General features: G+C 54.7%; 1 protein-coding gene across 6 annotated transcripts in view; it reads left to right on the top strand.

The window, feature by feature from the left end:
• BANP (BTG3 associated nuclear protein) overlaps positions 1-26,868 on the top strand; it is a 109,630-nt gene that overhangs the window by 46,228 nt on the left and 36,534 nt on the right. For 4 of the 6 annotated variants that reach the window (XM_089903396.1, XM_089903395.1, XM_022582951.3 and 1 more), the window contains exons 5-9: positions 4,525-4,641; positions 6,035-6,210; positions 15,130-15,369; positions 21,920-22,087; positions 26,714-26,844. In XM_089903396.1, coding sequence (XP_089759522.1) covers positions 4,525-4,641; positions 6,035-6,210; positions 15,130-15,369; positions 21,920-22,087; positions 26,714-26,844 — 832 coding nt within the window. The remainder of the gene's footprint in view (positions 1-4,524; positions 4,642-6,034; positions 6,211-15,129; positions 15,370-21,919; positions 22,088-26,713; positions 26,845-26,868) is intronic. The other 2 variants (XM_022582956.3, XM_089903397.1) reach the window with 2 other exon arrangements.

The raw sequence follows: 26,868 nt of genomic DNA on the forward strand, positions 1-26,868 counted from the left end.
GATAAAGTGATCAGTGGAACTGAATAGAGAGCCCAGAAATAGACCCACACAAATATGCCGGCTAGATTTTGACAAAGGTGCAAAAGCAGTTTGATGGAGGAAGGACAGCTTTTTGAACAAATGGTGCGGGAGTAGTTTCCACAGGCAAAATGAAAGAAATGAACCTCGGTGGAAACCTCACACCTTGAACAGCAATTGATTTAAAATGGATCACAGATTGCAACATAAAATGTAAGACTGTAAAACTTTGGGATGAAAACACAGGAGAAAACCTTTGGGACCTGGGGCTAGGCAGCGGCTTCTGAGACGTCGCACCAAAAGCACTATCCATGAAAAATAAAAGAGAAAGTGGACTCAACCGAGATTAAAAATTTACGCTCCTTGAAAGACCTGTTAGGAGCTGAAAAGAAGCGACCGACCAGGAGAAACTGTTTGCAAACCACATATCTGATAAAGGACTAGTGGAATGTCTAGAATAAAGACCTCTCAAAACTCAACAGTGGAAAGTCAAACAATCCAATGGGAAAGTCGGCAGAAAGCAGAAACAGCTCTTTTACCGGAGAGGAGAGACGGCTGGCGAGTAAGCGCGTGAAAAGGAGCTCAGCGGCGCTAGCCAGCAGGGAGACGAGGACAGGAGACAGCTGGACACAGCAGGGGCCCTCCAGATGCCGGCGGGACGCGGAGACCCCGGGCCTCGCGCCGCTGCTGGTAGGCGTGTAAGACGGGGCAGCGGCTCTGGAAACAGATCGGAAGCATTTCTCGCCGTTAAAATGTCCTCACCGTGTGGCCCAGCAAGCACGTTCTTGGGCACTTATCCCAGAGAAATGGAAACTCATGTTCACACAGAACCTCCACATGAATGGCCATGGCCGCTTTGTTTGTAATAACCAAACCTGCAAACACCCCGAAGGCCCCTGTCTGGGTGAAAGGTTAAACATGCGGGTGTGCCCCTAGGCACATGCTTGGGCCTGGCCGCCTCCCAGGCGTCAGCAGAGGCGTCTCAGAGGTCACACGCCCCGTGCTCCCACCTCTGTGACATCCTCTGAGCGTCCAAGCGGTAGACGGGGAGCAGGTTAGCGGGTGCGCCGGGGAGGGAGGGTGGGCGTGTCTGGGAGGCAGCACGACAGGCGCACGTGGAGACTGGTGCGATCTGAACGAGGCCCGGGGTTGGTGCCAGCAGGGTCCCAGTGTCGCTTTCCTGCCCTCGGTGTCACGCTGCCGCTTACACAGGATTCCCAGAGAAGCAGAAGCAGTGGGAGGGGTGTGTGTGGCGACAGCCAGCACCCACTCTAAGGGGCTTCCCACTCGGAATTGGCTCACACGGCTGTGGAGGCAGCCAAGCACGTGCACAGTCTGTGTGGCAGGTGGACAGGCAGGGGGCATCGTCACCAGGTGGCACCCCATGGGCAGGAGCTGTTTGGAGTCTCCAAGATCAGGGACAGCCTAAGCTGCCTTTTATTATTATTTTTTAAAATATTTTATTTATTTATTTAGTTTGTCCATGTCACGCAACCTTTTATTGTTATTTTTTTAAATATTTAATTTATGTATTTAGTTTGTCCATGTCACGCAGCATGTGAGATCTTAGTTCCCCAACCGGGGTCGATCCTGTACCCCCTGCAGTGGAAGCGCAGAGTCCTAACCACTGGACTGCCAGGGAAGCCCTTAAACTGCCTTTTAAAGCTCTCACCCGATCAGGCCACGCCCACCCAGGGTGATCTCTCGAGTAATTTAACATCAACCAACTGGGACTTTCTATCACATCTGCAAAGCCCCTTCCCGGCAGCACCCAGAATCGTGTCTGACTGGGTACCTGGGGCTGTGATTCGGCCTTGGCAGGACACTGACGTGCTGTGACAGTTGCCCCGTACGGACCCTCAGGATAACTACTGCTGTCTTCTTCTTTTTTTTTTTTTGCGGTACGCGAACCTCTCACCGTTGTGGCCTCTCCCTTTGCGGAGCATAGGCTCCGGACGCGCAGGCTCAGCGGCCATGGCTCACGGGCCCAGCCGCTCTGCGGCATGTGGGATCTTCCCGGACCGGGACACGAACCCGTGTCCCCTGCATTGGCAGGCAGACTCTCAACCACTGTGCCACCAGGGAAGCCCTGCTGTCTTAATGTGATGTGGATGTTCCATAATTTTTGAAAAACAAAATATTAAGTTGTACAACTTGAGGTTGACGTAATTGCGTTAGTGGAAAGGTGTATTTTCTGGAATATTAATATTGGTATTTAAAAACAGATTCATTGCTCACTTAAATGTTTCTGTTATAATCTAAATACCATCATCCATTAAAAACAAGTCCCCTGATGAATAAGCTTTGGACCGTCAAATTTTACATCGTCCCTTTTGCTTTTTGAACTTTCTTTCCCACTTCGTTTCCTTCACAAGATTTTATCCTGTCAACCAGGCTGGCGCATTCCTGTGCAACAGAAATACGGATAGAAATTGAAGCTGAAAAATGTATTTCCTGTAACCGTGAGGCCTGGAGGGTTAAAAAAAAAAGCTCTTCTGGATTGAGGTCTCATTACAGCTCTTAGTACACAGTTGAACAAAACAGGGTAAATTATTACCAGTTGATAGTTAACTCTTAACAATGCAGTGTTGTGAATTTACCCTTGAGATGGATGGGGCTTTAGTGTTAGTTAATTCCTGAATCTCTGGAGGGTTATGAGTAATCTATCACTTAAAATGACGCAGGGTTCAATGTTGGTTCCTTTTCTGTTTTCAGTTTTTATAGTTTGAAGTTCTGAGAAGCTTTGTTTACATAAATAAATCTGTGGAAGATGAAGGAGGTCCTCATTTCTTGCAGGTGTGTGCCAGCAAGCTTAGTGGTCTGTCATCACAGATTACTTTGATTATCTGTGAGCTGAAACCCTAAGTAGGTCCTCCGTGCGCTTTGTCAGAGGCGAGTGGTAAGGAGTGACCCCCGCAGAGCGCCTGCTGTCTTACGTCTGGATGGACGGGGTGCCTGAATGTGATTGCGGGGAGGCTTTGTGAAAGGGAACAACCACATTGGCCAGAGGTGCTCTCCTGGGGCATCATCTTTAGGACATAGAACGTTCTGGAAGGAGGGCATCTGGGAATTGAGGCCCTGCGGGATCTGCACACCGAGGGGCCCCCGACGGTCGGGTGCCCCGGGGCTCCCTGTGCTCCAGCTTGAAGCTGGGTGTCTCAGACCAGCATTTCCTTGGTCTTAAGGTCCTTTAGGAAACAGAGGTGTGTTTAGTCTAACGACTTTGCCGGATGTTGGCGTGAATCCATTGTAACCTGTTTATTTCCGGCAGACATCCCAGACCTTGAATGTGCTCATGTCCATCGAGATGTCCTGTCGGGGTGAGAGGGAACACCTTTGTGTGGGTACCCTGTGTGTGACCTCGGTACCAAGTCAGAGGCCGCCTGGCCGCTGGTGGTACCTGACCTGTGGGTAGGTGGTCGGGAGCTGGTGGGTCATTTCAGGTGTCACTGATGATTAAGTAGCACGGCTGAGAAAATGCTGATGCCTTTGAGTGAAATGCAGGCGATTATGCTTCTTCTTTAGGAAAATATCCTGTGGTCCTGCCGTTCACTTCCGCATGACACGGTGCCATTTGTGCCTCTGCTTTTGGGGACATTTAACAGGGTGTGGCTGGGACAGGGGCTGGCTTCTCATGGGTGCCTTTGGGTTCATGGGCTTTCCTCCTGTAAAAGCAGGGTTTCCCCGACTTGGAGTTTGGAGAGAGAGATCCAGGCATGACATTGCTCTCAGGTAACACTGCTGTACATCTCGAGTGCCTGTTCTTTCTGCACAAAGCACGGCGGGAAGCGCTGAGGGCTGGAAGGTTAATGAGCAAAAAATCTTGACGACTGTGCTTAGAGACGAGCCACTGGCTCCCGCGTGTTTAAACACGTGTCTCAAAAAATAAAAAAATAAATAAACACATGTCTCCCTCCGGAAAGAGCCCCCGGTGGGGCACAGTTCTTTTGTAGCATCGTTTCCTTCGAAGCAAAGTCCCCGGACCCTTGGCTGTGGTTCCTGCACTGGCCCAGCAGAACCCAGAGGTCAGTGCCCGGCGGCTCCCCCGCAGCCGCTCCGCGGGTGTTCGCCCCTTTCTGTGCATGACACTCACATCCTGGGATGGAAGTGATAAGCACAGCGGTCACGAAAGCCTAGATTGCAGATGGGAATTCGCTCGGATGCAGTGAGTAAGTCTCAAGCTGTTTTTCATGCAGACCTGCTCCTTCAGAAACCTTCCTGCACAGTGACAGCTGTGACACCTCTGCCTCTTCTCTGTAAACATGTAAATATTTGTAACCTGACTCTCCCGACAGTGCCAACAAGGAGCAGAGCTAGACTCTCCATTAAGAAGCCCAGCCCCGGCTCGCACTTTGCCCGGTGTCACTCGTGCACGTAGCGCAGCCCTGCCGGGGCCTCCCCTCTGGAGCTCGGGGCGTGGGCGCTGACTTTTGATGACTCTGTGCTCTGACAATGAACGCTGTCGTGTTAAGGTCTTCTTTTCTCTGTGATTCTTTTGTTCCCTAGCGTCGTCCCCCAGACTACAGTAATTCTCAACAGTGATCGGCAGAACGCCGTTGTAGCCAAGATGGAAGACCCCCTGAGCGGCAGGGCACCGGATCCCCTGGAAAATATCATTAGCAAGTCAGTAGCACGACACCCCACCTCTCACCGCCACCGCTGGGGCCCCGGGGACAGGGCGGCGTCCTGGGGCGCCCGTGTCGTTGGGCCCGGGGTTCTCCGCGGCCAGGGTCTGGGGAGGACGGCCCGGCCTGTGTCCACCGCCGCGCGTGCCGGCGGGAGGTACCCTGTGTGCTCACCACGATGCGCGGATCCCGCCCTCTCACCTCACTCCCATCTGTCTGTCTGTCCGAGCATGTCGGGTCGGCGACGTCCCCTCTGGTTGGTGAAGTGGCGGAGGCGTTTCGAGGTGGTGCCTTTTCCACCCCTTTTTCTTTGGAGACGCTTTGGCTGTACCCTGGGTCAGAGGCGGGAGTGCGTGGAGGGCACCATCGCCCCTCGTGTGCTGGCGCCCCGCTGGCGTCGGCCCAACTGAGCTGCTTCCCGGCGAGTCTCGCAGGCCCTCCTGCAGCCAGTCCCGCTTCTACCTGGCTGTAGCCCAGGTCCGCAGGGCCCCAGACCCCAAGCAGCCCGGCCGCGGGAGGTGGGTGCGGACGCTCCGGGCCGAGGCCGTGGGCCGGCAGAGCAGCAGAGGGTCCGTGTGCCTTGTGCCCGCGAGGGCGGAGTCGTGGCCAGGTCCGGAGCATTTAGCGAGGTCCATCCCCCCAGGATGGAGCCCTCCGGGGTTTGCCTCGGCAAGCAGGGACCTCGCGCTGCTTCCCCTTCCCCGTGCGCGGCAGCATCTCGAAGGCAGTCGAAAAGGTCATTCAGAAGGCAGTAGCGTGCCTCCAGGTAATGGAGCCCGTTTCAGAGCTGGCTGGTGTTCTGGTTTCCTGGCCGTGCCTTACTGCGCTGTATCGGGGTCCCTTGTGGTGCTAAGGATGCCCCCCAGGAGATCCTCGACTGGCTTTTTTAGCCCACTCGAGCGGTTTCTGTCAGTGGGCTAGTTGGGAGTGAGAGCTGCGTCTTCACAGGCCGGGTCATTTCTAGGACATCTCTCGGGACGGAGTGGATCGGTGCAGTCAGTCTGGGTCTGCAGACATACTTTCTCTCACTCAGCCTTTCCTTTGACACGGCCTCAATCTCACCCTGATTCAAACGTCAGCGTTTTGTCGGGTTACCTCCGCGATCAGAAGGGAGCGTTCTAGGCCTTGAGTCACAGCAAGTTGTGATTTCACTTCTTTTGTGCTGTAAACATTTTTTTAAACGTTTCAAGTTTCATACAGTTTCTTGGAGCCACAGGCTGTCTCCTGCTATTAATCTGAGTAGAAAGAGCTGAGGGAAGGCTGGTGGCCCAGTGCATGTGCAGAGGTAGCTTCTCTGAGACGTGAAGGGGAGAACGTCGGGGTACAGAACCATCTCTGCGTGTTGCTGTGCTGCTCTCACCACACTGCTGGTGTCTCTGTTTCCCGCGCAGCGCGGTGCCCGGGCGTCGGCAGAACACCATCGTGGTGAAGGTGCCAGGTCAGGAGGACAGCCACAATGAGGATGGGGAGAGCGGGTCCGAGGCCAGCGACTCCGTTTCCAACTGTGGACAGTCAGGAAGTCAGAACATCGGCAACAACGTCACCCTCATCACCCTGAACTCGGAAGGTGCGTCCTCGAAGCTGCTCCTCTCCTCCGCGTGGACGGTAATGGGTGTGCCGCGGCTCTTGAACAGCTCGGGCTGAAACTGCGCGGGTCCATGACACGTAGACTGTTCAGTAGTAGATGTTACGGCGTTGTACGGTCTGCACACGGGGAGCCGTGAATATGGGGGCGCTGCGTTCACGGGGGGCCCACTAGCAGTTACGTGTGGATCCCTGACCACATGGAGGGTCGAAACCCCTCACGTTGTTCCGGTGTCAGCTGTAATTTTTTCCCCTGCTTTTTAAAAAAGTAATATATGTTTATTGTTTTTGAAAGATGATAAGATATGAAAATGACAAAGAAAGTACAAATAACCGGAGACGTTCCTCATCCAGAGATCTCTAGAAACCTTCTGGGCTTTTTCTACATTAACATACACGCTAGAGTTACGATTTTGTAACTCGCTTTTCCCCATTGCGTAGTAGAAATCTCTCCACGTTGATACAGGTTCACATAATCGTTTTCAGTCAGGTTTGCTTATTGAATCTAGCTCTGGAGGCTTTCCGATGATGGAGAGCTGTAACTTGAGAGCTATCGGTCGGCTCACTTGTGTGGCCACAGCTCTGTCCTGTGTCTCTGATGAGGGCCTCACGCAGACTCAGAGGGGCCACACGTCCAGGTTGAGTCCACGCTGCCCCTGCCCACTGTGATATAGGGGGAGCATCCTCTCTCCTGCTGGGTCTGGGGTCCACTCTCACCTGGCTCTGGGTCCGGGTGGCGGCCTGGCAGGCCCTCCAGAGGGTTCCTGCCACCTGGCAGCTTTGTCCTTCTCTTGAGGGCTGAGTCGATGTTTCCCAAAATAGCGCGGAGAGAGAGGAGGGAACTGGGCAGATGTAGCATCGTGTCACCGAGTCCTCAAGCGTATAATTTGTTAACTAGGAAGGGCTGGTGAGATGTTTCTGCTTCTCCGTCTGAGTGGTTGATTTTTCCTAAGAGCACAGTATAGATTTTTCTACAAAGATTTTCCTGTTAGACTTGTTACCACATCTGAAGCATTGAAAATGTTTTCCTTAAAACGTCATTCACCTCTAACATAAGTTGCTAGGGTTGAGATGGCAGAGCAGGGAACAGAGAAAAAGCAAACTGGGCAACTTAGAAAAAAAATTGAGGTCTAATTTCCGTTCCATAAAACTGACCATTTTAAAGCAGACGTGCCGGTAGAGCGTGCACATCACCCCTATCTAATTGCAGGGTATTTTTACCACCCCAAAGAGACCCCACAGCAGTACCCCCGTGCTCCAGCCTCCAGCCCTGCCACCTCTGATCTGCTTCCTGTCTGTGGGGTTGCCTGTTGTGGATGTTTCATACGAGTGGAAGCACGTGGTGCCCTCCTGTTGTACATGCAGCAGTCCTTCATTCCTCTTTATGGCCGGATGACGGCCCATCTAAGTGTGTAGATAGGCCACACTTTGTTGATCCGTCACCCACCGATGGATGCTGGCGTTGTTCCCACTTTCTGACTGTCACGAACAGTGCTGCTCTGAACGTTTGTGTGTAGGTTTCTGTGCGTGTTTTCATTTTTCTTGGGCTGATACCTGGGAGTGGAATTGCTGGGTCAGGGCAGCTAGTCTCTCTACTCATTAGACTTGAGGAAAAGAGGGTTGCTCCTGATTTCATCTTAGTGGATATCGAATGAAAATTACATCTGTAACAATTGCAGAGAAAGCTAATTGTTCTTATTCTTTTTCCATGTGGATTTTGGGTAAATACTCCTGTAGGTCTAGCTGTGTCCTTTAGGCCTAACTTGTTTGGTTTAAACGGCCTCAGCTCTGAAACATGACATTGGATAATTTGGGGGGAGTTTGGGGTTATCATAAAAACCAAAAATGTCATCATTTAAGTTTGTATGCCCTAATGTGATCTGATTAATGTGAAATATATTTCGGGGGGACTGCAGACTGACTCTAATGTGAGCTTACAAAAAGGGATCAGAATTTGAGCTTATTAGTATTAAAATCTGTAGGGAAAAAAGTACAGGTTTTCTGTGTGTCTGAGTGCAAGCTTGCTGCCACTGTCCTCGGGAAGGTGTCCCCCCCCCACCCCCCCGTAGTTCTACGTCCTGAGAATGTCAGGTTGAGCCACCTCGGTTGGCACGGGGTTTGGGAAGATGGAACAGAGACCGCCGGTGTGTGCATGTAAATGTGGGCAAAAGAGCTAATCTGCAAACGTCTCGCACGGGCCTGTAGTGGCGTCATGTGGCCAACATCCTGTGACATATATGATGCACTGAGAGTCGGATTCGCTGCTTCCCTCCCACGTCCTCCCGGGACCAGAATAGCTTGCTCGACTGGGGAGCGTCCAGTCAACTACTTCCTATCAGAGAAATGGGGATAAGACGTAGGCGCTGAAGGGCTGGAGGCTCGGCCTTAGGTGGAGTCATCTTACTTCCTGATAAGAGCCCAGGGCTGCACATAGACAGACGTTCTTCTCTTCTTATAAAAGTATTTCTGTGCCTGATTGCAGAGAACCACAGAGTTTCAGAATGGCTATTTCTTAAGAATTCCGCATTGTCTGCACGAATTGGCATGCCGTCCCCTAGCAGATCTTTATTATACTGGAGCGGTGCCAGGGGATTTACCCGTGCGTTAATCGGCGGTTCTGGCTGTCACGGCACCAGCTCCGTTTGGATCAGACAAACGCTGACGGTGGGGAGCGGTGAGCCGCAGGCTTAGCTCTTAGCTCTTGCCCTTCTCTTCCCCGGCACAAGGCCTTCGTTTACCCCGATCTTTGGGAAGTACTGAAAGTGTGTGGGGTTCATCGTTCCAAGATTAAGCTGGTGAACTGAGTCAGAGAAACAGATTAGCCAAAATGGACCGAAAGTGGGATCTGTGCATTAATGAAGGGATTTAGTTAGATTCTTAATAAAGAGTTTAATTCCTGCCGTTTATGCATTTGATAATTCTTACAGAACTTGACTAATCCTGCATGTAAAACGTTTGGTACTTGCCTTTAATAGGGAAGTACTTCTGTTATAATTGAATTATTGTCAGAAATCAGCCTTGTATATGTAGCAAAGCCCTGAGTCAGTGAAATGATTTATACTCACGTATCTGTGAGTATAAATAGATAGAGATACTCACATATCTGTGCTGGGGTGGGGGGCAGGGCAGGGAGATAAAGTCTGGGAGGAGCAGGTGATTCAGCAGGGTTGTCAGGCACAGCACGGGGACCCCGGAGCACCTTCTCCGGGGTGTTGCTGGGCTGTGGGCTACGAAACAAGATCAGTACAAATTGCTGTGTTCACGAAACTGCAGCTGTACGTGTGCTAAGGAGGAAATTTAGCCAGAAACATTTCTTGAGAATTTGTTCACATAATTTATTTTATATGAACTTTTCTTAACACAAATTCTTTTTTATTTTAAAGATTTGTTTTGATGTGGACCATTTTTAAAGTCTTTATTGAATTTGTTACAATATTGGTTTTGTTTTATGTTTTGGTGTTTTGGCCGCGAGGCATGTGGGATCTTAGCTCCCCGACTGGAGATCGTACCTGCACCCCCTGCATTGGAAGGCAAAGTCTTAACGACGGGACCGCCAGGGAAGTCCCTGCATAAATTCTTTGTGTATTTGGTAACATTAAAACGCATTTTAGCAGCCGTCATAAGTAGGCTGCTGACAAGAGCAGGATTAAGAAAGAGGATTAGTGCAGCAACGTCAGTGGGTCTTTGTGCAGGACCACGTAGTGAATGGTCACTGATCCCAGATCAGAGAAGAGTGGCCGGAGGGTGGCATCACAGCATCCCTCGCCGAGTCTCGGGTCGGCATGTGGGACCCAGCATAGGGATACCCCGTCTCTGCCCAGCGCTCCCGCTCTTTCTGCCAAGTGTCCTTGGACACTCGCTGTTGTCACAGTTGAGCTCATGACGACTGTGCTCAGCGGGCGGGATTCCCCGGAAGAGGCTGGGCTCCGTCGAGGTGTGGCCACGTGGTTCTGTGGGATAGGCCCAGCCTCGGGGGATGGAATTGGCTGCAGTGCCAGAAACGTTTGTGTTTTCCCTTTCCCTACAGCATTATCCTGTATGTAACCTAACGCTTTCGAATTCCCAGTTTAAAAACCCCAAACTGTCAATCTGTCCATAGCTTAAAGAGGTCACGTCAGTCCCAAAGAAGCAGAGGTGCTTGGGCTACAGGCACATAGTTTACTGTGTCTAAAGCCAGGAAGGCAAGCTGTCAGGTTCTGTGGTTGGTTGGAGTGTTACCGATTCACTGCAGGTGTCACCCTTGAATGAGGCTCACAGTCAGGGTGTAAACACCTTAATTCAGAAGGGCTCAGAAAGAGGCGACAGCTTCTGAGGACGGAGTGTGATCCATGCTGAGAGGCGGCCCACAGGGCCTGTTCTGGAAAGCCTCCCTGAGCCCCTTCCCAGGGCCACTTGGTCCCCCCAACCCCCAGCCCGCACCTCACATGTAGAGAAATTCGTAACCAGCTTGGGCAGCCTTTATAAAAGCCCAATGGAAACACAGCCTGATCCCTGCTCGTGGGCACGAGGTGTCCTCTGAGGCTGGCCCAGAGGTGCTGGAGCCGGCCTCGAGGACCTGACCTCATGTGACCCCCTGGGCCGTGTGTGGACACCCCGTTCACCTCAGAGCCTGCATCGTCACCATCCCTTGGGTGGAGACTGAAACGCCTCCCTGGTGGTCCCCTCTCGTGGCTGCAGAGACCAAGCCTGTTGTGAGTGATCGCTGAGGGGGAGCGGCGCCCGGGGCGTCTGGGAGCCAGGGCAGCAAGTGTCTGAGTGGCCCATCCTGGGGGCCCTTCCCTCCATCACAGCTGCCCGCACAGGACTTAGAGGCTTCTGGGGGCCCCCTGGACGGAACACCGGCGTCTTTGGAGAGAGCCCGGGCGCTGGGCTGGGCTTGGTTCCGGGGTGGCATTTGGAGTGCTGGTGACCTCCCAGCCTGCGTGACGTGTGTGCAGGGCATGCAGGCTGCTGTCGGAGGACTCGCAGTTTGCCCTTTGCTTTGGAGGAGTGGTGACGCCTTGTGTCGCGTTTTCTCAGAGTCCCTGAGTTGCAGTAAGGCATGTGAAGTCCTGGCACGTAGGAGGCGTGGAGTAGATACTGTCTTGTCTTTGCCCCACGCGATTAGCTCCCACTCCTAGGCCCGGGCCCAGCCGAGTGGCTCGGAACCAAGGCTCCCTGGTGTCAGTGGACGTGCTGGTGTGTGCATCAACTACCTCGGGACGTGTGCCTGTGCGTGTGTGTGCGTGCCTGTATGGACGTGTGTATTCTGTATATACACATGTATGTATGCATGCGTGTCAGCGGGTGGGGAGCAGGGGAGGCATGACACAGGTAGCTGCTTTATCTCTCTGTCAAGTTGGCGACCCTGAGACTGTGGCCATCCTTTTCGTCTTGGGGCTTTCTCCTGTTCGTTTCATTTTCCTAGAACTAAAATAGACCCTCACAAGAAGTATTTGTATTCTGAACTGTTTGGTAAGAAAGTTGAAGCTACTGCTGAAGGTTTTTCTTTGAATAGCGTTTTTAGAAATGTCAGTTAATTTAATTAAAGTTTTAAATGATTGGAATAGAAAGCAAGTTTATTTTTCTTATAACCCAACTGGTAGTTTTTAAATAAAGCCACTAGAATCTATTGTTTGAGATGCCAAAACTGGACCAAGCTATTTTAGTAAAATAAATATATCCTTTCTGAATTGTCAAAAGGCAAATTTCTCAAATATTTATGTGGGCTGGTGCTCGGTCTTGTTTTACATTTAAAAGACGTGATTCATTGTCACTGGTGGAAAGCTGGGCCCAGGCTGGGCTCGGGCTCTCGGGTCGGGTCAGAGGTGACTTGGGGCGGAGTCAGCAGGTGTGGTCCGCGCACCTGGGTGAGGACTGTGCGCCCTAGCGTCTGGGCCAGGGAGCGTGGAGGCGCTGCCGTCTCCCGGGAGTGCCTCGGCAGTGACCGTGCAGCCCTGGTCCTCCCTGCCCCCGGAGGGGTCCTCTGTTCCCACGGCGATGGCTGTGTTGGTCAGACTTGCTGCAGGCTGTGTTTCTTGTCCGCCTAGCTCGGGCTTCTTGCTGTTCAGATGACCACACACCTGAGACTCACAGCATTAAGGAAGTTAGGTTGTAGACAGGTTATAAAATGCCTTGCAAAATTTTGAGGTGTTTGAAAGAAACTTTCTGGACAATTCCCTATGTTACCAGAGATGTTTAAGCCATTATTTTCTGGAGTGATAGGGAGGGAAAAGAGTTAATTTTTAGACTAATTTATTTTTGGGGGGGAGCAGTATTCCCTGAAATAGTAACTTCTGTAGGAATTTAAAATGCCATGTTTCCTCCTCCAGAATGTCCTGGTAATACTCCTAGAGGCCCGTCTGCCAGCTCCGGGGCTGGGCGTTCATCCGTGGTCCCGTGTCAGCAGGGAGCTGGGCGAGGAAACAGCCCTCGCGGGCCCGCAGAGCCCGTTCCAGTGGCCACGCGCGCCCTCCCGCTCACGGTGGCCAGCCGGTCGCTTCCTCACTGAGCCCGTCCGGCCCTTTCCATGTTCTCGCCTGCAGCACAGCTCGCAGAGATCATCCGTGAAGACTGGGGAGTTTCCGATCAGTCTGAGGGTGATCATTCTTTACGTAAAAATGAGGCTTGGCTTTCCTTTGTGAACGTTTTCATTCATTTAACTTGGTGTTTTGCCTTCCTAAGAATTAAGTTTAATAGATGAGGTCGCTTTTTCGTTCCTTTCTCTGGGATCAGTTTGACAGTGTCTGCCTTTACCCACGTGTGACCCCGCTGTGTGCGTGGGATGGCGTGGCGTGGCCCCGCCTTCCTCGGTTGTTGCTGGAGCTGGGAGGCTGAGGCTGTCCGGGGTGGCTTCTGCAAGGAAGGTGGCCCTTGCTCTGGCGCATCGCTTTTGGAGCAGTAGGGCCAGGTCTGGGGCTTGGACAGGTGGGGTGCTCCTTGCCCCGGCCAGAGAGCTGAGGCCCCCTTGCTGGGGGCTGGCAGGACTCTGTCCCTGACCCCCAACCCCCAGCCCCGCAGCCTCTGGTTCTCTCATGGTGCATGTGCAAGGGCTCTGGCAAAGAGGATGCTTCCGGGGCTGGGGAGCCGAGGAGGGGGCGCGTGTGCGGGCAGCCCCCGGGGAAGCCGGCTGTCAGTCGGAGTCAGTGGTGGAGAAGCCGAGCCGGCCTCCCTCTTGGACGGAACGGCCATCCCGCCACCTCCACGCACGCTCAGTGTCACTTTGATGAGACGTTGACTCGCGGTTTGGAAAATGATGCTGAGCTCCTGCCCAGCGTTTACTTTGCTTTAAAGATATTATCTGAACGCGGGAGCCGGCCTTGTAGAATTCATGATACTTGTTTCTGAGAAAAGCGCAAGGCTCTCTGGCCCCGTGGCGGTGGGGTGGAGCCCGCAGCTCACTCTCCTTGTGTCCAACGCGGCGCCCCTCCTGCAGCGGCCTGCCCCTCCCCTCCCACCCCCCTCCCTGTCCCTCCCTGTCCCTCCCTCTATTTGCTTTGTGGCTTGATGGCCGCAGGTGGAGGGAGGGTGGTCCTTCCACTCTGTTTGGTGTAATTAAGCCTGTGATTCTACATTGGCTGAGGGTTTAGATCCTGAGCACTAGACCCAGTGCCAGGCATAGAATTGCCCAGTGTCTGTAGGTAAACTAATAAACTCTCCAGGAGTTGGAGCCTTCTTGGCATTCCAGGGATGACTGAGAGACAGCGCCTCTAAAAGTCGCTTTCCATCCACGTTTAGATCACGTGTCCACTAGCTTTCCTGTAGGCAGGTGAACGTAACAGGTGGCTGCTGGCGAGAAAACTGCACGTATCCGAGCCTGTGCTCATAGCTCTACCTCTTCACTTCTAAACCATCCGTGTTCCTGAGAAATGATTCTTCTGACTTATCTCTTATTCCGAGTTCCAAAAATCAGATCTGTGATTTGTTCTCTGTCCTTAGCTGAAGTCAGGAGCTCAGCCTCTCTGGCCCTTCCAGCAGCCGCCCCGGCCCTTCCAGCGGCCGCCCCGGCCCATCGGTGACGTGGTCGTCCTGACGGGGTTGCAGAGCCTCGCCTGGTGTCGGAGGATGTCCTGTGATTCAGGAGCCCGGCCGGGAGCGGCTGCCTGTGGCGTGGCAGGGCAGGGGGTGCGAGTCACAGACCGGCTGGCCTCTGGGCCTCGTGCTCTGTTCCAGGCCTGCGGCAAAGCCAGGCGGGGCTGGCTGCCCTTGTGGGGCCTTCTTTGCGCGTAGAGGCCAGAATGTAAATATCAGGACATTTCAAAACAAATCACATGAGAAATCTTGAAACAGTGATGACCCTGTTGGCTGGGACACGGCTTAAAGGCCCGCCGGCCTCGGCAGGAAGCTGCGTCCCTCTTAGAGGCTCTAACTCTCCCCCTTATCGCCGCCCAGCGCTGGTGCTTTCAGGGGCCGCCTCTCATACCTTAACTTGCCTCCACGTTAGGATCAGAAGGGAGCGTTTGGAAAGCGGCCAGGTGTCCAAGCAGAGTCAAGAGTTCTCTTGATTTGTGATCATAAGTGGAGTTTCCTTTTGCCAAAGGATAAGGCTTTTTAAAGTTGATGTTTGTTTGACAACCGTCAAGCCCTTTCACACACGTGGTCAATCCTGCAAATCCTGGGAGGCTGTGACAGAGAGGGAGGCTGGGTGGGGGGCGCTGGCCCACTTGGTCAGGGTGTAGCCGGGAGGCCCAGTGCCCACTGTGTGCCTCCCAAATCGTCCCTCATCCCAGACGGAGCTGGCGGGGTGCCGGTGCGCTCGCAGGCAGGGGTCTCCCGCCTCTCCTCCTGGGCGGGAGGAGCGCCAGCTACCCTGTTCCTCTCTGTGGGCCCCCTGCCTGTCCTGGGAACGGCCCGGGCCGCCTCGCTGGAGGTAGAGAGAGCGGGGGCAGTGGCCGGAGCTCACCGAGACCCCTCTCTCTCGCAGAGGACTACCCCAATGGCACGTGGCTGGGGGACGAGAACAACCCCGAGATGCGGGTGCGCTGCGCCATCATCCCCTCTGACATGCTGCACATCAGCACCAACTGCCGCACGGCCGAGAAGATGGCGCTCACGCTGCTGGACTACCTCTTCCACCGCGAGGTGCAGGCCGTCTCCAACCTCTCGGGCCAGGGCAAGCACGGCAAGAAGCAGCTCGACCCCCTCACCATCTACGGCATCCGCTGTGAGTGTCTGCCGCCACCCCGTGCCGGCTGCGGGAGGGCTCCGCTGAGGGTGGGACCATGCTGTAGGGGGGAGGGGGCTCGGGGTCAGACCTGGGCGCGGGGCCAAGAGGGGACTTTGCGGATTGAACGTTTCCTTTAGGAAGGGCTGCCCAGGGCCTGGCCCGCGGCAAAGACACCGGAGTGGGGGCCTTTCAGACCCTGGCCTCCCCTGACCTGGGGCCGCCCTCGAGGAGGGAGGAGGGGTAGAGCCGAGCCTTCCCTACCCTCCGCCGACAGCGGCCTGTCCCGGGCTGCCCAGGGGCGGGCAGGCCACCCGCCTCGTCCCTGTCCTAGAGGGCTGGGGTTCTGGGCTGCCGTCGCTGGTGGGGCCGGGGACCTCGTCATACTGATCTGGATCCCACGCGTGGCTGTGAGGGTGGCGCAGGCTGGAGTCTGTCGTGACGGCATCGTCCGGGTGACATCTGGAAGGGGTGCGGCGTGCCCGCTTCCTGCTCGTCAGCACCCGCTGGCCTGGTTTCACCCGAGAGCCCGCCCGACCCAGAAGGTGTTCGACACGGCTTACGATAAAGACACACAAGAAGCACGTAGGCTTCCAGCAGAAGGGTTAGGTGGTCACGTCTGAAAAACCTGGTGCTGGAGAGTCTAAGTTAGCGAAACGGAATGGAAAACCAATTACCCAGAGTTCACTATCTCACAATAGAGAAGGGGTGCCATCCTGCCCCGGGGGACCTCGTTGCTCACACAGAGCTCTGACGGCAATCCCCGGGCCTTTGGGTGGGGACGGTGAGAAGCAGGGAGAGGAGCTCTCCAGGAGCCTTCATGCACAGGCGGAGTTGTCTTTCCTGTGTCTGCACACTGACCTTGGTGGAAGTTGGGGTGTGGCCTGGCTGCGGGTTTTCCTGACAGGTACTCAGCTGGGCGTCCAGTCCCTGCCTCACCCCAGGGGGCTCGTCCTCCTGGTCCCCAGCTCATGGCCCCGGCCATTCCGAGTCCCCGTGCGTGTCTCGGAGCCTGGGAATCATGTGGAGTGGCTCCTGAGAACCCACCCGTGGGACGCGCTGAGGTCAGCCCTCGGCGGGGAGGAAAGCCGGGCACGGTGGGCAGAGCCCGGGCCAACTGACAGGTGCGTAAGGGCTTTGCCGTCCGTGTTCTAGGCTTTGTGAGGCCTGGGTCGTGCCTACTTGGCTCTGAAACAGCCATTCTCACAATGCGGACGGATCGGCGTGACCGTGTTCCAAAAGAATGTTGCTTTCATGGCAGGCAGCGCCCCCGCTCTAGAGCACGGTGCCAGCCGGGACCCTCACAGCGCGCCGGCTGACGCCAGGGGTTCTGGAAACGTGAGCCGGAATGTCAGGCTTGGACTGAGGGTCACCTGGGGGCCACCATGGCTGCTGCGTGCTGCAGGGGTCACCGGTTCTCTGGCAGCGGGTGGTAGGTTTACTGCCCCGAGCTTCTGAGTTACAAGGGGGGTGGTCGTGCGTACAGTGGAGCCCGCAGTGGGCCGGAGGGCGTTCTGGTGCGAGGCCGGCCTGCCTGCGTTCTCTCGGAGGCTCCTGTGCCTCGGAGAAGGGTGGGGGGTGTCGGGGGGCTGGCGGGGAGCCGTGCGGACAGCTGCTGTGTGTAAGCAGCCCAAATTGCCCTCTACATTTAGCTTACAGTTTTTTCTTTCTTTTTTCTAATGGTTCGGTCTCGCCGTGCAGCATGTGGGACCTTAGGTCCCCAGCCAGTGATCGAACCCGTGCCTTCTGCATTGCAAGCGCAGAGTCTTAACCACTGGACCACCAGGGAAGTCCCTACAGTTTCTTTTTCAGGCAGGGGAAGCCTGTGGGTGTCCTTAAAATAGAGGAATTCCTGACCCAGAGAATACATTTGCCACCACCAGCCACGCCCACCTCGCTGTGGACAAGACTGGACTTACATTTTTCTTTTCTGAGTGTCAGAAGTATTTTCCTCCCTTTCTTTTTTAAGGGAAGAAAATCAGCATTTTGAAACACATAGGCACTTCTTCTAGAGAGGGAACAAGGTTACTGAGGGAGAGCGAAGTCGTGCGGGATGCCACCTTCTTCAGGGTTCCCAAGGGTTGACAGGCCTCCCAGAAATTTGGATAACCAGCCATGTAGTTCGTGTGCTCTGTGCAAAAGTAGATCATTATTGTAACTGAAAAAAAATTGGCCACGCTTTCATGAGGCATGTGACCTGAGAATGTAGCAGTTGCCTTTCCCCCTCGAATTGAGAGTGTTACAGCCTTAGTTCTTAGGGCTTTTACTGGTGGGTCACATAGGCGTTTGCTTAGGCTGCGGGACACGCCTGGCTGACCTGATGAGAACAGAGATGAGGTGGACGCGCTCCCCAGCGTCGACAGGTCCTTGAAGACGTCTGTGAGGGGGGCGCCGACGTGGTGAGATCCCACGAGCCCCCCAGCAGCTTGGGCACAGACGGAGGAGTCACATGTCCACGGAGGACTGTCGTCGGGTCAGTCCCCCCGGGGCAGAGATGGTGTTGCTGCCGGAGCTTCGCTCGCGTGCGGCGGGCTGCCCGAGTGGCCCGGGGCTGCCGTCCTGAGCTCCGCCGACAACACGGTGCCCTGTCCGGGTCTGGGGCCACGGGGCTGAGACCGTGGCGCCGGCAGGGCCGCGCTGCCTCACAGGGCTACGGATGAGTCTGTGTTGCCACTGGCAGAGGCCCACAGCTTGTGGCCTTTGTGGGCTGTAGCAGCGTAACTCCAGTCTCCGTGTCCGTCGTCACGCGGCCATCTGCTCCTGTGTGTGTGTCTGTGTGTCTCCTCTCCTGAGGGCAGCAGTCGTCCTGCACTTAGAGCGCGCTGTACTCCAGTGTGACTGCATCTGCAGTTAATTAGTCACGTCTGCAGAGACCCTGTGTCCAAGGGAGGTCACGTTCCCAGGTCCTGGAACGGACATGAATTTTGGGGGACACTTCGGCACAGTACGCAGGGTCTGGGTTCTTTGGAACCTTGGTGATCAGGCTCCTCTGGGCCCAGCATGTGTCTCTGGGAGCTGGGAGGAAGTCGTGGTTCATGTGGGCTGGTGGCGGGACGGAGCCTGTGAGAACGGACGCGAGTGGGCGCCCTGGCTCACAGCAACCTTGGAGCTGCCGACCGCGGCCACCGGGCTCTCCTCATCACCGAGGAGCGGCTTCACTCATGGTGCTGTGCCCAGCGCCTGCGGCTCCCGTGTGTGGGGAGAGGGGGCCAGCCTGGCTCTGTGGCCGGGACGCTGGACTCCGCGGTGCCCACACGGGAGCTGAGACCGTCACGTGAAGAAGTCAGTTGCCAGCACTCAGGTTTCTGCTTCCCTCTCCCTGGAACTCGAGGCTATGTTAGCAGTGCCCTGGTTTTCATTCCGTTGTGACCGATAAGCCCCACGCCACCCCACACCCCTCCCTGAGTACACAGGATTCCAAGCCCCGCGCCTTTTTTCTTGTCTGTCCTTCCTGCGGTGCATCTCAGCCCCTCGTGGGGCTCACATGAGAGCCGGGAACCACCAGTGTCAGCGATGGGCGTCCTGGAAAGGGGGAGGTGGTCAGCAGGGACGGGAACCCGCTCAGATCTTCGGGGGGCGCCCGGGCAGCACTCGGGAGCAGCGCATTAGTCTCCCCGGGCTGCTGGGGGGCTACGTGGCTCGTCTGCGGACGGGCGCCCGCTGCTGTCTGGGCAGAGGGAGGCGCTGCTGGGCTTTCTGTGGCCGTTTCTTCTCCACTTGGGTGGGCGCCGGAGGCCCGAATTTTAAGGCTGGTTCTCACTCCTCACTGATAACTCGGTTTGGAGCTGAAGTGAGGAGATTGACGTTCTTATTTCACGAGGTTTTCTTAGGAGCATCAAATGACTTGAGATAAAATGCTTCAACAAGTGTGAAATACCAGTTAATTCAAAGTAATCTTTTTATCACTCATTGTAAGAGGTTCCTCCTCCTTTCACTCAGCTGAGGTTGCTCAGGGCTGGCAGAAAAGTTGAAGAACGCTTTTAGCAAAGTCAGAGGAAGCCCACCCATGAGGCTCTGGGGGCGGAGCCGAGCCCCCTGTGCCCTCCTGCGGCACGGCTCGGTGGGGGAGGCATCCGTGCTGCTGGCTCCTTCCTTAGTGTTTCCTGGCAGCCTTCCCGGGGGCATTTGCCGTCGAGCTGGAGTCTTGAGTCACTGTTGGAAGGAACTATGTAATAAGATGTCTTAGAAGAATTTGAAAATGGCTAATGCACAGTTCTACGAATGTACGTTTTTTCTTCGAAGGACGTAAGCCAGGTTTTGAACTGGCAGATTGGTTTTTACAAAGTTGAATTTAAGTATTAATGTTTTCGCTCATTTCTTATGCTTGTGTGCCCACGTGTGTGTTGTATATATTCTCTTCCATTACTAACAAGCTTTGGAATTTTGCATGATCTCATTAATCCCTAGAGGCATTCGGAAGGTGTTTTCCTTGCGTGGGAAGGCATGAGGGGATCTGAGGGTGGCCTGCAGGGTGTCCTTCTGTATTGGAGCAGGTACCTAATGAGGTGGTTGGACACGTGTGGTGGCCACTTCTTCGCCTGTATTCGGGCTCCTCTGTAGCTGTAGTGGGTAGTTGGCTCCTCCTGTGACTGTAGAGCTGTAGTTAGTGGTCGGGTCCCCTTGTGACTATACGGTTCTTGTTCTCATAGTTGGGCTCAGTCAGTATTTGAGTTCTGTGGTAACTACAGTTGGTAGTCGGGTTCTCTTGTCACTCATGTGGGTAACTGGCCGGAACTTTGTGAGCCCCACCCTGCATCTAGAGCCGTACCCGGCATGGAGCCGTCTCAGTAAATATTGCGATGACTCCAGTTAGTTTAGAGATGACCTGAAAACCAGCAAAGAGGTGCCACCTCCTTTATGTGCTTCCTTTTCTGCAGGAGGACAAAGTGGGGCTGAGGCTACCTTGCAGTTGATCTTCTCTGATCCTGTAAACCCTGCCCCTCCTTAACCCAATTTCTTTTTATCAAGGTGACAGACATTTTGGTTGTCTTTCTGTTTGGAGTCAAAAACGCCTTAGGCTATGTTCACAAAAAAGTTAAGTGTCTTTCCAAGACAAAAGAAACTTAACAACTAGTTAAGAAAACAAAGGCTTCCTTTGTTTTGATTATTCCGAGGGTCTGTGCTCTCCACAGAGCAGAGTTTACGGATTGGGCATCAAAGGATCTCTCAGCAGCGCTCCAAACTGGGTGCTCTTAGTAGCCAAGACAGCAAGTTTTCCAGCTGAATCTTTTTTTTTTTTTTTGCGGTATGCGGGCCTCTCACTGTTGTGGCCTCTCCCGTTGCGGAGCACAGGCTCCGGACGCGCAGGCTCAGCGGCCATGGCTCACGGGCCCAGCCGCTCCGCGGCGTGTGGGATCTTCCCGGACCGGGGCACGAACCTGCGTCCCCTGCATCGGCAGGCGGACTCCCAACCACTGCGCCACCAGGGAAGCCCCGAGCTGAATCTTTTTATTATTAAATTTTTGAATTTCATGCATTTATTTTCCCGTTAATCAGCGAAGCTTCATGACCAGCTAGAAAGGAGGTCACCCTGTTGAAAAGCATTTTTTGTGGTTCCCGTGTTCCTGACCGTTACTCCCTGTTGATTCAGCACAAGGAAGAAGTGAAGTGGTCCAGTGAGAGCTGGGCGGGCTGGCAGGGAGGGGTCTCCATCTGCCACCCGGTTTCCTCCTTGCTGGTAAGTGGTCTCAGATGCCCACATCCCGCACTGAGAGCTCGCCGTGGCGCAGGGGCGGACAGCGAGGGTGCCAGAGGGCTGCTCTGCCCTCTGCGGCCAGCGGTCCAGTGGAGGTGATGCCCACTCGGCTGGGCCGGGCTGGGCATGCGGTGGGGCCCCAGGGAGTGGATTATGTCCGCCCTTAGGGAGTTGCATTCTGATGGAGGGAGGCAGACGGAGAGGCAAGGGAAGCTCCGTAGGCCTCAGGCTCAAGTAGCAGTGGAAGAAAGTTGTAACCAGCATCTAGGCAACAAATGGGTAAGCGTCTGTCCTGTGCCTGGACCTTCTGGGCTCTTGGCAGGCGTGGGTGAGGAGAACAAAGATCCCCGTGTTTGTGGGGGAAGCGGTGTAAACGCCATCAGTATCTAAGCTCTCTAAAGTGTTAGAGCGCCGGGACGGGGCTGGCGGGGGGAGGACTCTGGGGTGAAGTGGGCTGCTTGAGGGGAGGGTTACTGAGCTCTCGCTGGAGCCCAGACTTGAGAGGAGGGAAGGAGGCAGCCAGGCAGGCATGAGCAAGGAGGAACGAGCTGGCGTTCCATCTCGGCCTCAGAACCCTAGAGGCCGTGCGTGAAATCAGGGTGGACGGTTGGAGCGCGGGGCATCCAGGACGCTTGTGCGAACCCTCACCTCCAGCTTGTTGCCCGACTCCATCTGGTGGGGGTGGATCACGTCAGATAGGTTAAAGCTGAATAAATGAGAAGCGATCATTGCACACGACAGGCAGGCCTGAGGCGGCTCTCGCCCGTCACGCTTCATGTTGGCTCTGCGCCCTGACCACCAGCCGCGCGGAAGGCCCGTGCCTCACAGAGCCTCCCCTCGGGTGTGTTCTTGCAGGTCACCTCTTCTATAAATTTGGAATCACGGAATCCGACTGGTATCGAATCAAACAGAGCATCGACTCCAAATGTCGGACGGCCTGGCGGCGAAAACAGCGAGGCCAGAGTCTGGCCGTCAAGAGCTTCTCCAGGAGAACCCCGTCCTCGTCCTCGTACGGCGCCTCAGGTATGACGCAGGGTGGCCCAGGCAGGTGGCCCCGGGGACGGTCAGAGTGAGAACGTGCCTTGTGAGAGGCGGGGAGCCTCGGCCGGACCCCGAGAGGCTCCCGGGGCAGCTGTCTAGGTGGAGGACATCCTGGGCTCAGCAGCAGGAGCTGGGCCAGGACTGCCTCAGGTGCCGCCCTGAGCGCTGCTCCCTCTGCCTGCTGGGCCAGCACGTCGCTGGCTCACTGTCACTGTCACCGTCCGCGTGGCGTCTGCAGGCGAAGGCTGGGGTGCAGCCTAAGTCGTGCTCGTTACTGCCCTGGTGAGGATGCAGCCTCGGTTATACTCACCCTCAAGAACGGGAAGCTCTTAGGCTTTCTTTTCAGGCATTGAAAGGACAGCTGGGAAAGTTCACCAGGAGTGACAAGGAGACCAGCATTGCTTGTCACTGAAGACGTCTCAAAACGTTGTAACAGAAATGGTCTTTTAACTCCCGCGGACGGTCCCGGGGCAGTGGCTCTCAGACCTGAGCCCTGACCGGGATCGGGACCGGGATTCAGGGGCAGCAGCGGGCAGGGTGGGCGGAGCTCTCGTTCTGGAAGTGCTGCGGTGACAAACCAGGTCACCTGGAGGCCTTACAGGGTTATGAATCTTGCTGAGCCAGACCTCAGGAAGCGGTTTTCCTTGGTGGTTTGGTGGTTATCAGATACTTGGCCTTAGCCATGTGAATCATGCAAGCTGGGGGTAGCCGACTCTCGTGGGCCAGACAGGTCATGCCCTGAGCAGAGCTTCTGTGCGGGGCCTGCATTGAAGGGTCTCTCGGTGAGGAGCCCGGCCTTTCTGTCACCACCAGGATTCTGTCCTGGGAACTTAGGTAGCAGTTGGGGCCCCGCTGGGGGTGGCTCCTTGCCGAACCGGACTGGCTCTGTGGTCCTAAGAGGGTAGGCGTGGGGACTGTGGCTCCAGGGACGCAGGTTTCAGTGTGGCCGGGGATTTGCCGTCTTACCCCGGGGCCACCTGGTCAGCACGGCCGTGCTCAGTGCCTGTTCCCATCAGATGAGGTGGGCTGTGGAACCCGCGTCCCCGCCTCTGGAGGTGCCCGGGACAGGTGACGAGCTGACTTGCATGCGGGCCCCTCGGGATTGTGTTCAGTTCAGATCCTGCCTCTGGGCGGTGGTCTGAGGCTCGGCGTTGCCAGCCAGCAGCTGCGTGAGGCCCCAAGCCTGTCCGGCCCACCTTGGAGCAGGAGGGTACTGGGTCCTGAAGCTGTGCTTGGACTGCTGGGCTGGCCACCTTGCATCCGCTTCTTACCTTGTGGTTGGGGACTCAGGTGGCCTTTGCCCCTGAGGTCTGATCTCCATCACAGGCTGGTGATGTCATGCTTTGTCTTTACCCTCGCTCACTTGTTGTTTTGTTTTTCTTCCAGTTATTAGTGTTTCTTTCAGTTGAATGACAGTAATTCAGTTTAATGTTAGTTGCGTGTCTTTAGTTCCTCTGTTTTTCTGTCCATAAACGTGTCAGGGTTCCTCCTAAGAGGCTGTGGGTTTTGTTTTGTTTTTGTTTTTCTTTTTGGCTGTGTTGGGTCTTCGTTGCTGCGTGCGGGCTTTCTCTAGTTGCGGCGAGCGGGAGCTACTCTTCGTTGCGGTGCGCGGGCTTCTCATTGCGGTGGCTTCTCTTGCTGTGGAGCACGGGCTCTAGGCGCGTGGGCGTCAGTAGTTGTGACGCACGGGCTCAGTAGTTGTGGTGCACGGGCTTAGTTGGCAGGCGGATTCTTTTTTTTTTTTTTTTTGCTGTTGTGGCCTCTCCCATTGCGGAGCACAGGCTCTGGACACGCAGGCTCAGTGGCCATGGCTCACAGGCCTAGCCGCTCCGCGGCATATGGGATCTTCCCAGAACGGGGCACGAACCCACGTCCCCTGCATCGGCAGGCGGACTCTCAACCACTGCGCCACCAGGGAAGCCCGGCAGGCGGATTCTTAACCACTGCACCACCAGGGAGGTCCCCAGGCTGTGGGTCTGGCAACTCTCAGTGCTGCTGTTGGTCCCGTGGCTTCTTGTGGGTGGTGAATGGCCACCATGAGGGGCTCTTCAGTGCCGTGGCCGGGCAGGCGCTGAGCCTCAGGACGTGTGGCTCGGAATGGACTCTGGCCGGCCTCGGTGGCTTGGGAAGGTCCACTGGCTGCAGCAGCAGCGTCCATGGCCAGAGTGACGGGCGCTTTCTCAGGGGCAGGGGGCCCTCTGTGTCGTCCTGATGGGCCTCGGAGGACGGACACCATGGTGCCACCCGGCACCTTGCTGCCTCCGCCCACCTGGGTCTCTGTGCCTGGGTTGTGCAGCAGGGGGCACTGCGTCGGGGCGGGGGTCAAGGTGTGCCTTTTTAAGGAGCATTTGAGGGAGGCCGGCACCATCGCACCCCCTTTGCCTCAGGTGCTGTGTGTCTGGGAAGCACGGGGGGCGAGTTCTGGGCTCTGGGACGGGTCTGGACTTGTCTCGGGCGGTCCGCTGGAAGCCAGAGGGCGACCCCTCCTCGGGCGCTGGAGCCCTGGGAGTTTTGAGAGGAGCACGGACCACGTTCTTCTTTCATCAAACTCTTGGAAGTACGTTGTTCTGTAACTTTCTGTTGACTGGATCTTTTTCTACTTTAACGTACTGCCTACTTGGCCCAAACTCGATACAGCACAGGGTGGTTGGTTAAAGGGCCTCTGGGATTTCGTCCTTGTCCTTCCTGCGGACTCGCGGCCTGACCCAGCGAATCTGCTCCTTAAGGCTATTCTGGTGACAGACATAATCCAGGAACATGTGATTTAGCCAGGATTCCGTTAATTTGGAATTGGTAGTAATTCCAGCTGGAGTTGCCGTGTTCTCTTTTGAAGTATCAGCAGACAGATGCTACAAGTGAGATTCTGAGCCGAGGCTGGTCTATTTAAAGCTGAATTAGTACTGCCAATTTGAACACAGACCACAACATCACTGGTTTTCAAGGGATTTTAAAAATATCAGTTTATTAAAACGTTTGTATCTCACCCTGCTGTCTGGCCACACCATGTGAACTTTCGTATGTGCTTGAGTTTAAGGTGGCTTAAACCTCCGCCCCCAGTGCTTCTCCCCACAGCTCTCATTGGGGAGCATCCGTGTAGCGCTCAGAACGTTAGGGTCGCAGAGAACCAGCTCCTGACTGTGTGTCTCTCTGGACATGCGGCAGCGCCACCAGTGGAGGCGAGGCCTTTGAGGGGCTGCCCTTGCCGTGTCACTGCCGGGGGCCATGGTCCTCCCTCAGCGTGAGTCGTTGCCTGGGGTCACTTGCCGTATCTCTTGGATTATTCTTGACCACAAGCAAGTAACAGATGCAGTTTTTTGCACTGCACTTTGATATCAGTATTGATTGTAAAACATAGATTTAAATTAGTCTTCACGTTGCATAATTAGAGGGAGCTATTGATGACATGGTAAATTCAATAACTTGAATTTCATAAGTATTAACATCTTAATACTGTTATACTGTAACTTTTTAAAAGGCAGCCAGTGGAATCTATACCATGTCAATTTGATACCCACCATTAAGCTATTAAAAAATGCAGGAAAATTCTTTTCTTCAAGAATCAGACATTTTATCTTTTTCCTCTTTCCATTCATATCAGCATTCTACTTCTCACAGAATTTCATTTTAATGTAATATGGTTTTATCTTTAGAAGTCTTTTTGAGTAATCCATTCTTTAGAACAAAAATATGTATATACATTGAAAATTAAAATTTTTTTTTTCCTGAGTCCTAATGTTCTAAGTGTATAAGAAAATTCTTCTGATTGAGATAGTATTACAGTTAAAAGTAATACACAACACATGAAAACAAACGTATCTCATTCTGGGTTAAACATGGAAAGTAAACTTTTACTGGAAGTGTTCCTTTAATTGAGTGGATGGAACTTTTCTCCCAAGTTAGTTTTTTGTTTGTTTATTTACTTTTGGCCGCTTTGGGTCTTCGTTGCTGCGCGCGCAGGCTTTCTCTAGTTGTGGCGAACAGGGGCTGTTCTTCGTCGCGGTGCGCGGGCTTCTCATTGCGGTGGCTTCTCTTTGTTGCGGAACACGGGCTCTAGGCACGTGGGCTTCAGTAGTGGTGGCACATGGGCTCAGTAGCTGTGGCTCCTGGGCTCTAGAGCACAGGCTTAGTAGTTGTGGCGCAAGGGCTTAGTTGCTCCACGGCCTGTGGGATCTTCCTGGGCCAGGGCTCGAACCCGTGTCCCCTTCATTGGCAGGCGGATTCTTAACCGCTGCACCCCTGAGGAAGTCCCTCCCTCCCCCAAGTTACTTTAATTATCCATGGTCCCTACCTTGCGCTGGTCTGACACAGAATTTAGTATGCACTTTTTTCCTGTTTTTCGTTTTCCGTTTTTGTCACTACATCTGAGGAGCTTCACTTACGTAGTAGGTGGGAACCATCTGTGTCTGTGGGTCACTGGATCTTTAGACGCTGACTACAGGTGAGAAAGCCCCGCTGTCTAACAGCTGTTGCTCACGACACTGCACATTGGAAGTCCAGGAACGAAGGCTCTCCCTTCATTTCCGTGGGCAGTGTGGTTGGGGAGAGAGGGAGGCAGAGGTGGGCTCAGCCCCAGGATGGCAGCTCAGGCTCGTGTGCATCTCCCCGCAGACACCATGATGAGCACGCCGCCGCCCACCAGTGAGCTGCAGCAGCCCCCGCCTCAGGCCCTGCACTACGCCCTGGCCAACGCCCAGCAGGTCCAGATCCACCAGATCGGGGAGGACGGACAGGTCCAAGTAGTATGTACTTCTCACCAGTTTGCC

Source organism: Delphinapterus leucas, chromosome 20 (genome assembly GCF_059928025.1).
Source record: "Delphinapterus leucas isolate spDelLeu-1000000601 "Yukka" chromosome 20, BTC_Dleu_Yukka2, whole genome shotgun sequence".
In the NCBI taxonomy this organism is placed as follows: Eukaryota; Metazoa; Chordata; class Mammalia; order Artiodactyla; family Monodontidae; genus Delphinapterus; species Delphinapterus leucas.